This window comes from Phaethon lepturus, unplaced genomic scaffold, assembly GCF_000687285.1.
Source record: "Phaethon lepturus isolate BGI_N335 unplaced genomic scaffold, ASM68728v1 scaffold2072, whole genome shotgun sequence".
Lineage (NCBI taxonomy): Eukaryota > Metazoa > Chordata > Aves > Phaethontiformes > Phaethontidae > Phaethon > Phaethon lepturus.
In genome coordinates, this window is record NW_010523857.1 from 3,383 (window position 1) to 17,301 (window position 13,919).

At 39.1% G+C, this 13,919-nt stretch overlaps 1 protein-coding gene across 2 annotated transcripts; it reads right to left on the bottom strand.

Annotated features, from left to right (window-relative positions):
* Window positions 1–2,703: 2,703 nt before the first annotated feature.
* Window positions 2,704–8,143, bottom strand: LOC104616333 (chromosome unknown open reading frame, human C5orf24). 2 transcript variants are annotated; one of them, XM_010282224.1, is made up of 2 exons: window positions 5,604–6,031; window positions 2,704–3,736 (listed from the first exon to the last, which is right to left on the bottom strand). In XM_010282224.1, the coding sequence occupies exons 1-2, from the start codon at window positions 6,028–6,030 to the stop codon at window positions 3,696–3,698; spliced, it is 468 nt and encodes a 155-aa protein (XP_010280526.1). In that variant the 5' UTR covers window position 6,031; the 3' UTR covers window positions 2,704–3,695. The 2 variants fall into 2 exon arrangements, with proteins under 2 accessions (XP_010280526.1, XP_010280525.1); XM_010282223.1 differs by lacking the exon at window positions 2,704–3,736 and adding an exon at window positions 8,111–8,143 and having other exon boundaries at window positions 4,963–6,033.
* Between the last annotated feature and the right edge of the window lie 5,776 nt (window positions 8,144–13,919).

Here is a 13,919-nt window from a genome sequence, read left to right on the forward strand (position 1 = left end):
ATCGTTCAGTTCATCACATGGCAGAGAACGCAGCAGCCATGGAAGCAGCTGCGCAACTTCCAACACTGCTGAAAAGCCTGTACTCTTGTGACTGACTTAATATCTAATACTTAAGGTTTCATTACAACCAAGAAAATAATCCATTTTGCTCAAGGAATCACATCCAGGAACTGATTTTTAGACCAGGATGTAGCAAACTGTAGTCAAACTCTATTCTGAACATATCCAGTCACCTTGAAAGCCACATATTTAGCATTACGAGAATGGCCAACAAAAAAAAAACCCAAACAAACAAAAAAAGCGTCATATGTCTTTTTCAGGTAAAAGCAATTTAAAAGTCTGCAAAATAACTGTACCTTACAACTTTTCAACCCTAGATGGGCTTTCAAAGTACATGAAAGAGAAAACAGAGGCTGCTGGAAAGCAAGGGGAGGATGCAGACCTAGGAGCCTAGATTCCAGCTTCTGGTAGGTAGGACTGCCCATCTTCCCCCGAAGTTACTGAAAAACTTCAGTAGAAGAAAAAAAAAAGGAAAAAAGAGGGGTTGGGTGGTGGTATGCAGAGCACATCTTGCCAACAAAGACAAATTGGAATATTGCTAGAATACAGGGATAAATATATCTTACTCGTCACAAAATAATGAATAATGACCACCATTCCATGAAAAGTTTAGTTTGAGTACTCTCAATTTGATTTCCATGTGCAGAGTAAGAAAAAAGTTAGCAGCTTACTATTTATAAGTACATCGCTATAATTCCTTTCCTCCCCTCTTCTCATATTTAAGTGAAAGGATAAGAACAATTAAGTTACCGTAGCAGCATTTTCAATTTATTAAAAAATAAGCAACATTCCTCTATTTTCTGATACCTTGCAATTCATACAGGCTTTCTGACTTAATGCAAATATATGGGACTTGCCTGTAACAAGCGATACACATCTCACATTGAAATTCAGAAAGCAATGTATACTGAAAGGGTACGCTCATTTATTCAATTTAAAAATCACACAACACAGCGGCCTCCCAACTCTCACAAACTCTCTGCGCATTTGAAGTCCACACGGGCATGAAACGCAGTCTATGGCAGTCAGATTCAATTACACTTCAGGGAGGCAAGGGACAAACACAACAAGTCACCTGATTTTACCTGAAATCTGTACAAGGTGTACCAAAACATTTCAGTGACAGATTGAGTTACTTAACTATGACTGAGACATCAGGAGAACAAGCAGCATTTCCACTTAGAAGAGAGAATGGTTCAGGCCATTTGTCTGACAATACTGTCAACAGGCATCTTCAGCCAGGATTTAAGAGATACTAAAAAAAGCCCAGAGAAAAAATTGTTAGATTTTAAAGTATTAACTTTATTAATAAATATACATCCATATGATGATGTAAATACAGATCATGAACACTACTCCATTCCCATACACGTAATTGCACACGAGTAGCTCAAGTTCATGGACATAAAAACATACACAGTATCTAATCAGGCTTTTTACAGCAGAGGATGGGGTGTTGATACTAGTTATTTAACAGATTACTGTTTCCCCCAAAGTAAACCTGTGGAAAAGCAAATGATGAAAGATTAAAGTATCAGAAAGTGATTCAAATTTCAGAATACAGATTTACCTATCTGGAAAAAAAAAAAAAACACAAGGAGAAAGGTCTAGTCTCTACTAAAGTCATAAATATATTTAAGCAGTGTTAAAATATATGCATTAAAATAGAGAAGAATAAACTTCTTTTGTGGTCAGAAATGAAGTCTGCAGTTCAAACTATTTATGATTGTTATCAACTGTTTTAACTGTCAACTCTAAGGATAGCATGAAACATTATTGTACATATAACAAAGAATAGCAGAGTCACAGCTAATGAAACCATTGGACAAATGACTTCACATTGCTCTGCCTTTTAAAGCTCTTCAAGAATGGGGGAGGGAGTTAAATTCTCATCTGAATTACTCTGTGTACTGTAGTTCCAAGTAATTCTTTTCACAGACACATCACTTTTCACTGACAAGGCTTGGGTTTGTCCTGACTGACGTCTTAAGATCTTTCAGACAAAATGAAAATATATTCATTCAGAACAGAGATCTTCAATGGCTCCTGATACACTGTCATTTTAGTTTAAACTAAATCCAAGATATAAAGAACATTGCTTTAATGACAAAGCTAACTGCTGATTTTAAAAACACTATCTTTGATATCAAAGTTAGCCACTTCTGATGGTAATCTCACTTTTTTTCTGCAAAAATATGGTGCCAGCATCTTTAATATGTCCAGTGCAAGACTTTATAGTAGCAAAATTATTTGGTTTTAAAGTTTAAGTAAATTTAATCAGAAACTGAATAGTAGTTACTATATGTATATTAAACAGTGAACTCGTATAGTATAATTAAGGAATAATAGCAAGCTAATACATTTCATTTATGTATAAATAAGAAGTTAGAAATTTGATAATTAAAAGAAATTATTAAAAAACAAACTTGACATGTAGCTCTTCTGAACAGTGCTAACACACAACAGTGATCCTAGCTTATGAATAGCTGAATTATGATATATAATATAAAATAAGCAATTTACCTTACAAGTAATGTTTTCATACTATAGGGGGAAAAGGCCAGTTTTCCCATCGGTACTAATAAAGTTTAGGCATTAACATGCTGTTTCAGTGTTTGTCATGGAAAGAAAAGTGTTGAAAAAAAGCACAATGTATTCTGCAGATTATACATAGGAAAAGCAGAAGTATTTGAAAATTCCATTTCTAGTTCATTTTGAATCTCTTAACTTCTGTTTTCATCCCCTCACTGCATGGCACCAGTAAACTATAGTCAGATGTAAAATAAACCAGAACTAGGAAACGCCCAGCAGTGCGCTTCTGGTCTCCTTGCTAAATCTAGAGTGCCAAGTAGCCCATTAAACTTCCGAACACTTTCCTACTTTATGCTCATCATTTCACAATTGACAACGTTAATTGTTTTTTACTGGGATTATATTCCATCTGATATCATTAATAAACACTGTAATGAGCAGAAATTGTTAGATGACTTAATTATTTCATCAGCATACTTGAATACAAAATTCATTATACTAGCAGAACAGTGATACATTTGCATTATCTCCTGACACACAGCACAGCACCATTGAGTAGATGCGCAAGTGAGAAACGGAACAGGAGCAAAAAGGATAAACAGGAGGAGGTAAGAACTGGAGTTTCTCCAAGGTACAGTGGTGACATGCAACACGGTCCTTGCCAGCGAGGTGTGACACTCCTGCAGTTATTACATTCAGCTGAAGAGGACTGCTTTCCCAGCTGAGTTCAGAAAGAACTTAAAGCAGTCCTTTGTTGAAAAATCATCTGATTAAAAACAGCCAATACAACACAGATCCTGAGGGTGAATTAACTCACGTTAGCATTTTGCATGTGCCAGAAGTTACATCATTCTGAGAAAGACTGCTAAATTTCAGACTTGCAAGTTTGCTGAGCAACAGAACATATAACTGGATTTCATAGCTTCAGCATGACGAAACTATTTTTTAGTAGCAGTTTAGCTGCCGTTAGTTCATCTATCGACTAAGGAGCCATCCAGTATAGTTGAGGTTCATTGTCTTAGTTGCCAGTGCATACACAGTTCCCCCAAAACAATTCAACACACCTATTGTAAAGTACAGCATAAAGTCCAGCTCAATATGTGTTAGGCATCACTGGAACACCTGAAGGCTTGCTGCTTTTTTCCTGATAAAAAAGGTATGAAACATGACATCTGTTTCTTAAGTTGTCATCACTGAAATCAAGAGTTCTCATCAAAATGACAGCAGGCCAGAATAGCATTTATGTTAACAAAAATTATCAGCAACTTTACTCATTCAGCACAAGCTCAATTAACCGAAATTTTTCTGCTCCCCCAAACCTGCAAACTCTATATATTCCCCCCACTAGATATTTGAAGCTACAAATTTATCATAATGTCGTATTATACGTGAAACAACTTAAACTTTCTTCCAGATGGAAAAAACAAAACAACTTTAATTCCAGTAAAATAAACTTAGAACAAACAATATGCAACATTGAGGACTGATTTTTTTTAAGTCTAGATTAAAAGTATTTTACACACACATTCACACACTCGCACTGAAAAAAAAAATTAAACACACCCAGTTGAAAAATGGAACATTTCTTTTGGAAGGAGAGAAGGTTTTAGTTTTGAGTCAAGAAAGGTATTAATAGTTAACCAACAAAATTTTTTTTTCAGCTTGCATGCATAGATGAATTACTTTATATCTGGGGTCTAGCAGTGCAGTAAACTGCATCCTGTTTGCATCAGCTATACAGTTTGCTTTTATAAATCATGAAAATGCTGTCCTTTGGTAGATATATAAGCTTCCATAACTTAAATATAGTATAAGTGTCAAACACCGAAATAACTGTATTTCCAGGAATATCTGTCAAAACTACGTCTGAAAACTTGGCAACAGTGTCTATTAAAAAAGTTTAATTTGTAAACATTATAGATTAATACTTTAAAAGCTATTAAACTGTTGCCACCTAAGCACAGATTTTAAAGGCAAAAACCAGTGTAAATAGCTATTTACAGATTTAAGAACATATTGTTTAATATTAACCAAGTGCGTAACTAGAATGAACAGTACTTAATTTCTTATAAAATACGTCAAATTTCAAAGACTTATTTGTGGTTTGGTATATGTACTATTAGGCATTTCAAAATCACACAGCAGAATCCTGTAACAGCATAACTAAACAGCTATCACCTAAAGGCAAATTAGCTTGTTAATAAGGCGCTGTGAAGCTGTAACGCACTGTACAAATGCTCAGTTTTCTTTAATAGTTTCAAAAATATTTTTGGAGCACTCGTTGAAATTGTCTTACTGCTACAACTCCAGAAACAAAAGCCACCTGAAATCAGCACTTTAAAAAAGGCTGAGTTTTTTTGTTTGCTTTTTTAAGTATCTATTTGAGGTCTGTAGAAGCTCCTGCAGAAGTGGAAAATGTAGCTTGCTGCTTTTTTTATCAATTTTTCTTGTCAAGTAAGAACTCATCTGGCTAAGTTCCTTATTGTGGGGTAGGCCACATCATGAACCAACAGCCAGCTCATTCGGTTCTCCTTATTTCAGTTATATAATGCATAACCACACAACTAGATATACCAGAAACTGAACATAAAACTAGGGACATGGACATTACTAAGTATCAACACCAAGGCATATGCATCACTTCAGACTTTCTTATAAATTATGATTTAAAACCAAGAAAACCCCCTTTAAACCAGTGCCTTCTCAACATTGCTTTAGAAGTTACTGAATTGCACCCGTAGGCTATGGCATTATTTGAATAAAAATAAAATCTAGAAATTCAGACTTAGGCAAACACTACAACAAAATGCAAGAAACATGCCAAAATTCAGAGTAAAGCACATTAGTTAAGGAGTTACTAATTCACTCCTTTCATTCATTAGGCTGTTTCATTTTGCTACTAGTTTCACCAGCAGCATGTACTCCTCTGTTATGCACCATAGGATAGGGAAAAGCTGCACTGCCACACGTATAACTTAGATTTGCAAGCCGTGATAGAGCTTTAATGCTACCTGGAGGTCTGCCTGGGCTGACTTTGTATCCTGCTGCTTTAGTTGTACCCAAGGGTCTGCCTGGACTTGTCTTAAATCCAGCTGCTTTGGTGGTCCCCAGGGGTCGACCTGTGCTGGTTCGGTACCCTGCTGATTTTGTGGTCCCTGATGGCCTTCCACGTTTACCAGATCGGTTGAGGTTTTTCTTTTTCTTTAGTTCGTCTTTTGTCTCTATATTTCTGCCACTCGTAGTTTGCAAGTGCGATTCGTTCAACGCATCTTGTCTCTGGCACGCAATTGGTTTGTGGCTGACTGCGTGGCTGTATTTACTTTGCTGCGTGGCGTACAAGTCAAACTGATCCGCAGATCTCACATTGTCTTCGTTAAGGCAAGAACTCTTGCCGGTCCCACAGAAAGCTGTATTGCTGCTGGCAACAGGGTGCATCATTTTCTACCAAAAATAAGAAAGACAAATATGTATCAATATATAATAATACCACAGCATTCCACAAGTGAGAATTTTTCAAAAGCTACCTCTATTTCTCAAAATTAGTCCAAAATACTTTGTCTACGTTTAGTGAACGGTATTGATGTCAGTAAATACTTTTTTAAACGAAAAGTTTTATCAGTCTTTCACTTGAGCTTTTGCATGGTAACCTTTACACATAGTTAACAATGACAATTTAAACTATGTGTTATTCAGATAGGTATAATTAGGGAAGAAGTATGTTAGTGAACTGAACAAGAGCATTTTGGCAACCAAGATATACAACACCTGCTCACCCACCATGATTTCAAAACCTTTCTAACTGAATCTCACCTAAATTCTAGTCCCTGTAGTTGCAAGATTAACCTATCACCTGTAAGCCAAGGAAAAATATGGTATCACTCTCTTAATGTAGTAGATACAGGTTCGTAAATATTTTTTTTGTTTAACTGCAGCAAATTAATAAAACACTAATCAGTTTTGTCGTTTCTTGTCCAATTGATTTGAAAGAAACAGGTAAGGCATTCAGTGAAGACAATGGTGCCATAGCTGGGAAACCAGAAGTACAAAATAAACCTATTACAAAGTAAAAGATGCTACATTGCAGAAATGCCACTGCTGTCCTAGTTAGAAGAGCAGGGACAAATTGCTGGTAATACCAACTCTAAGATAACAACACTGGGAAAAACAACACGCCTCCTGTTACAGACATGCAACTTTGTCACACATCTCCAAATATTCTGGAAAACAAACGTGGCCCATCGAGGTCAACAACTGTTTTATATAGCCTTCTCTTTTTGTTAGACAAAAACAACTTGCGCTGTGCTCCATTTACAGAGGTTTGCTTCTTTAATAAAGAATCAAAGCCCTATCTTCAGGATGGCATTCTCACCAGCATGTTACTGCAGGCTAACCCAGGTTCCAATGGACAAACTAACACCCAGCTCCTAGAAACCACATATGGTCACCGTCATAATTACAAGCAATAATTTCTCAATAAATTAGTTAAGCTTATATCCATTGTATCAAATCTCTGCAGCATATGTACTGGGGCAGAATCACAACAATTCACAATATTACTGCTATTCTGAAACTTTTTTTAGCATTAATGCTTCTGAACACCAACTGCACAGACAGTGTCTCAGATTTCTTAATAGTGGCAATACCGTAAGATGCCAGCAAGCTACTCAAGGAGCAATAGCAATTTTCACCCGTTCAACTATATTCAGTCTACAACTTATATAACCTGCAAATACTCAGTTTAAGATAGTAATATTTAGCCACGCTGAAGACAAGATTAAGCCAATCAATATCTGTCACATCAGAGTATTCTGTGCCCTAGTCATGCTTTAGGCCACCAAATATTTCTTCCTGCAGTAAATTTCTCTAGTAGATAAGGTCTGGAAGATTTATTGTATTTTCCCTGCAGTAGCTCTGGAGTATCACCTACAGCAACCCAATTTAAACTCTGCCATTGATTACTGAATTTATTTGGCAGTTATGAATGTCTCCTCCCAGCCAGAAAGAAAGCATACAGCAGAGATGGTTTATTTACCCAGGAGTAAATCCCCGTGCCCTTTTCTTCTGATTACAGCGGATACATTCCCTGCTGTAACACCCAATTTACCTTGGCTTGTCAAATGTGCATTACAGTGTATGCATTACTCTTGTGCAAATATATGAATATGAGTTTATGTCAAACAGTGAAATTATGATAGTAATATAGTTTAAATATTAGATGGTTCTAGCAGAGATTATCTGAGTGCTACAGTTCTGGTATGTTGAATGGGGTACAGTGGAACAAACATGAAATCACTGTTACTGCAAGTGCTGACTAGCAAACAAAACAACTAAGAATAATCAGCAAGAATAATTGTGCTTTGCAAAGAACACAGGAAGTAAACTACAGGTCAAGAGACCAGACAGACTTTTCTGTGCAGCAATGAAAAGGAAGCTTAAGGTTTTCTACAATTAGCAGTCAAAAAAATGTTACCTTCCTTTAACCCCACTAGAATAGGGCCCACAATATCACAAAAAATACCTGAGATTTTTCATGATAAGTAATTGCAAACATAAGGGTTCTGATAATGACTTTTTCTGCAGAGAGAGTATGCCCAGTGGCTCTGAAGGGCTATTCATCTGTTTGTTGACACACTAGAGGACACTTGGAGCAGTTAGCAGCATTCTTGTCTCAGTGCTCACTTTAAACTCAGGAATACTGGCTTCAGCCCCAAAAAGCCACTCCAAGCTCGACTGCCACAAAGAAGGATCAGTTCAGCTGCCCAGTATCCGAGAAACACACCAGAGCAGGCAGAAGGCACTGAATAAAGTGAGGGCCCCTGGTATTTCTCAGGAAAGGGACCACAGCTCAGATTCGTTCCTGTCTATGTTACATTCTTACTCTCTGCTTAAAAAACAACCCACAATCTTGGTGGAAGACTGCCAATGGGATTTTTTTTTAATGCTTCCCCCCTGCACCTTTCTTCATCAAACCATAAAAATTTCAAGTACTAGCCAGGATTTATATTTTGTGTTTTTTGATTTAAGATTTTTTTTGAAAAGTTTTAAAAAGGAAATATGTAATCAAGCTTAATTACCCTAACATGGACATCTCCAGCATAATTTTACTTCGTTCACATTACAGCAGGGAATAAAAGAATGTAGTGAGCCTATCTGTAGAGTGCAAGCAGGTTTCTTGGCAGGGAGACATACAGTATAAATGAGAATTGATATAAAATTCAAAGCTATGCCAATTTAAAAATCACACTCTAGCTAAACTGTATAGCCAAACACATACAACTTTGTGTGCAAGCATTCTTAAATAAAATCAGCCAGAAAAGTTTCCAGCAAAATAGAACTTACTTGTTTTAAACCTGTAAATAGACATGTAAAAGATATTTGCAACAGTTTACTTAAAGTATTTTTTTTACTGATTCGACTGACTGGTTGAATGGCTCTGTGTAAACATATAGTTAAGATGAGGCACTGTAGTAACGAAATTTAGTCATATTTCAAAAAGATTTTTACTGGAAAGTGGCTGTAGAGGACTTTCTGTATGGATCCTTTTCTATCTGGTAATTTATTTCTATACAAATGCTGGGGAAGGGAGGAGACAACTGGCTAAGCTAGTTTTGGGAAAAGAGAGGTAGCATTAGAGCTTCCTGTGCAACAAAGCACAGAAGCTCCACTGCTGCTAGAAATAAACAGGACCATCCATCCAGGACCCGCAAAGCTTTGCTGTGGGGGGCAATTTCTGGATGTGGAAATGACTCCTCCTTTTGAAGTGCAGCTGCACTACCACTCTCCTGAGTAGCTGCAAAGTTAACCTGCTTTAGCATTAGCGAGGTGAGTTTGAAGTTTTGTTTTGCCCAGGTGACAGCCAGGCTACTCATCAGTCACTACACAATGTATGAGGCTGCTGTGAAGATTTTTTTATATTTCACAGTCAAGCTTGGTATTGTTTGCTTTCTTCTGCTGGGAGATGAAACAGAAACCGTATTACAGGCAATACAGATGCAGCAAGAAATGGATGAAATTTCACCTAATTCCAATGACATTACAGGTTTTGGACAGAGAGAGTGCACCCTTGTATCCCTAAATACACGTTAACCAGTACCACACAGTCTAGCCTACAACTGCTAAGGCTTCTGTTACTGATACAGCCCATCTCTCTCCAGGCTTGAAACTATGCATAAAATCCCTGTTCATGTCTTGGTCACTACACAAAATTTTAAGATCAAAGCTACTCAAATCACATTACATAAAGACACCCTCTTGGGTTGTGACATGGTGCTGTCTTTAGCTTTCAAACATCATGCCCTTTGCCTTCTTCATGGGCAAGAATTTAGCTGCCAGCATACACAAGACAAAAACTCTGACAAGCAGAGAAGTACACAAGCCCCCTTGAACAGGTACTTGCTTATTCAGTATTTTCTACTGAGTACTGGAACTGTGGCCCATTATCTGCATTAAGCTGAATAATCAATTCCAACATAAGCAGCAGGTAACTGCTCTGGTCTCACCCCCCCCAGCCTGCTTTCTGTAACTACAGCCTGGTTAGCACCGGAACAGATCTGACTCAGTGAGTGCTTTTGACTTCTGGTAAAACATGCCTCAATCAGAGCAAAACTGAGCAGAACTGGAAGCACATCTATGTTACAGCTTTTCAAATGACGAATACCAGGAAAGGTAAACTCCTATTGCCAACAGGGACAGTTTTGCTTTTAATGAGAGTTAGTATATAAAACCCACTTATTTCTCTGAAGCTTTCCACCGCCAAGCCTGCAATGATTTCAACAGTATTGATGGAGCTGTAGGAGGCTGCAGCAGTACATTTTCATCACCATCTAACCTCGCTTACAGCCAATACACACAAAGTATAAGACATAGTACTTAAAAACACAAGCAGCTACAAGTATTATTTCTGCACTAGTTCTCTGAATGTCACTTCTACCAATTAAAACAGTTGGAGTGGAGCACAGGACCAGCTCTGTTCCAGATCGCTGCATAAAGAACGCTCTATGCCACACAGGACAGCGCAGGGGCTGCAGGCCCTGGGGAATACCAAAGGGCTCATTTTCTTTGCAGGAGGGAATTTCAGCAGCAGCGGCAGCAATATTTTCCTTTTCAAGACTGCAACAGAGATACGGTTCTGCTCTGCCCCCTTAGGATAGCAGGTGTGAGAAATACTTTCATCGCTCAGTTAAAAGAATGAAATATATAAATTTAAATGTTTTTCAAGTGTCCCTTTTATTGTCAGCTCCTTTTCTACACGTTAACTCTTGCTAAAGTAGGGCCTTACCCAATCTTTAAAAACGTGTAACTGCTTGTTTTCACAATGTGGCACCTTGAGTATTCCCATAAATGTAAATATTTAAAAAATACCAAGTATGAAATCCTATCAGTGGCACAACATACACTGCAACACCTGAACCCACATTTGAAATCTAATCTACTTCTGAAGCTGGATAACCAGTTTCTCCAAACTGTGCTTATGAAGCACCTTCCGCAGTTGATTGCATAATACGATTTTTCTCACCATTTGACACTAGGTAAAATATATTAAAAACAGCCGAAATATAAGAAACAATTTCTTTACAGCAGTGACTCGCTCAAGCTACTACACAACAACATGAGACTGCAAATTGAAGAGACAATGTAACTTTGAAAACAGGTTCTTTCTCCATTATTCTTAGTGCAAAAAGACGAAGAAATTAAGAGTTCCCCAAGCAATACAAGAACTTATAAGTACAGTTCTTCCCCTGGTGACCCAGGGTCATTTTCCTACATGACAGAAGTTAAGGGAAGAGTTATTTGGAGCAGATATACCCACCCTCTTCAAATTCCTCTTCCCCAGATGCGCCAAGCAGAGAGGGAGCCTTCCCTTGCAAGGGGACTGCGACTCCTGCTCCTTACCAGAGAGCTGCAACCTGGACCTCTGTGCACCTGGGAGTTCAAGTCTTTTGACTCAGACATCCCTGGAGAAACGGCACTCTCCAAAGCCTAAGCACCAACTTTGCATTAAAGAGATCAGCGCCGCTCTCACAAAGATTAAATATTGTCAGCACTAGCTAAGTGTCAAGTAAACTGTGAACTTTTAGGGATCATTCATGATTTGATTGCAAAACCAGGCAAAGAAGTAATTGTTAGGCTCTTTAACCTTAAAAAACAAATAAGTCATATCTAAGGGCAGAGTTTCACTAGATGCCAACATCAACAAGACTGTCAGATGACTTCTTCCCACCCCAAAATTAAGATCATATAACCACGTGATGATGAGAAACAGGACACTTGAAAGGGTAAGACCGCTTCACAAAAATTAAGGAAGATCATGTCAGTGAGCTAATTAACTGTGCACTTCCAGTTGCACTAACATAATTGACAGTTTGGTTTCATAATCAATAGAAACCACTCTGAATCTGCATTTTTTCTGAACGGGACATCCTTGTCCTTTCCTCTTCTCCCACATTCCCGTTCCTTGTGCCAACACTAACTATTGTGCAAGAGCAGGACAAACCAACACCAGGGATCTGACCCAGGTGAAAACTAATCCAACAAGAAAGAAAAAGCAACACTTGGCTTGCATTGAGGCAAGAGAGGAACAGAAACACACATTTCCATTAGAAGCACAGAGACAGACTGAGGTCCCAGGTCAGCCTAAGCGGCATTGCCTACTGGCTGCCACTGACCCAGTTACTTAAAAAAATCAAAAAAACTTAAAAAACCTCAAAAAAAGATTACTTTTTGTCAACTTAATGGACTTAGAAGACCTGAATGAAGGGTATGACAAGTCCCAAATACAGCACAGGGAATGGAAGTTGGGAAAAAACCCCACAGCTGGGGATGGGGCAGCACAGAATCAAGGCAGCCATCAGGCCAGACAGACTGGCTTTGAAGAGTAAGGTTGTCAAACTGCACCCTGATTATTCTGTGGTTCTGTAATTACCAAACTTCAAGGCAATCTAAATATGCATATGAATGACAGAGCAGGTAGAGGTAGATCTTTATAAAGAAAGGATTATTAGTGTTTGTGAATTGTCCATTCACCTCAAGGAGCTATTCCCAGGTAAACAGGAGCAGACCTTGCCATAGCCTAGAACAACAGCTTTGAGGAGCTGGAGGTGTTTATTCATCTCCCTGGGTGTTCTCGCCCACCCGCTCTTCTCCCCAGGGAACAGACCTCGCTGCAGTCTAGAACAATAGCTCGAAGAGGTAAGAGGTGCTCATTCATCTCAGTGGGTGTTCTCACCTACCCTCTCCTCTTCCCCTAGCCTCCTCCCATGAAAGGATTTGGAAGGTGAAGAGATGGATCAAACATCTCCTTCCTGATGTTTCCACAGTGTTTCTCTGCGACAGAACTAGCACGGAAGGCTCTGGACACTTGTCAGCACAACCACACACAGCCACTGCAGCGTACTTATGCTAGACTGCAGAAAGACAAAGTCCACTTGTTGAATCTGTTCAACAATGGTCAATGGACAAATACACAGCATTTTTTTTTGTTTAGGGTTGCATCTAAAACCTGAAGGATATGAACACAGACCAAAAAAAAAAGTCGTAAGAGAAGCTGTAGCATCTGAAGACTGAAATAGAAATAAACCGTAATTTAAGAAATATCTTAACCAAGTGTTCCTCCTACACCTTCATTTTACAAAAATAAAAACCACACGGACCAAAATAACCGTTACCTTCTTTAGAGAAATATCCAGAGAGAAATGCATGCAAACTAAAGGTGCAACTATTCACTAATTACCCCAGAAGCGCTATGCACAAATAAGGATGTACTGAACTATCTGTAACTATCCACCGGAATATACATTATTCACATGTGTTATGCAAAGAGCCACAGCAGGAACACATCAGAGGCTACCCAGATACCCTGACAGGCAGGTGAATGAAGGCATGCACTACTTTGGTACGTCAAGGAAATACATCCATGGACTGTATGCGTGCATTAAGATCCCACAGGCTAATGGAAATATGTTCTAAGTAAAAACCACTGCATATATGCTGTCCCCACGCACGAAAGCCGTGGGTGCTGAAGGGAACGATTATCTTCTGAGCACAGCGGAGGCCAGGATGGGGAGCAGGAGGAGGCCCCAGCTCCACCTGAAGAGGCCCTGGGCCAGCTGAGGGGACAAAGGGGCGGCGCAGCTCCCTCCTACCCCAGCCCGCAGCCTCAGCTAGCTGCCCCCACAGCCGGCGGGCACCGCGCCTGGGGTCAGGGCAGCGGTGGAGGGGCTCGCCTCCCGTGTCACCCGTCTTGCGTGAGTGGCAAGAAACAGGGCCAGGCCCAAACCCCTTCTCGGCACAGGGTGCGGCCTCCTCCCCCCAGCCCAGGGTCTGGCCCG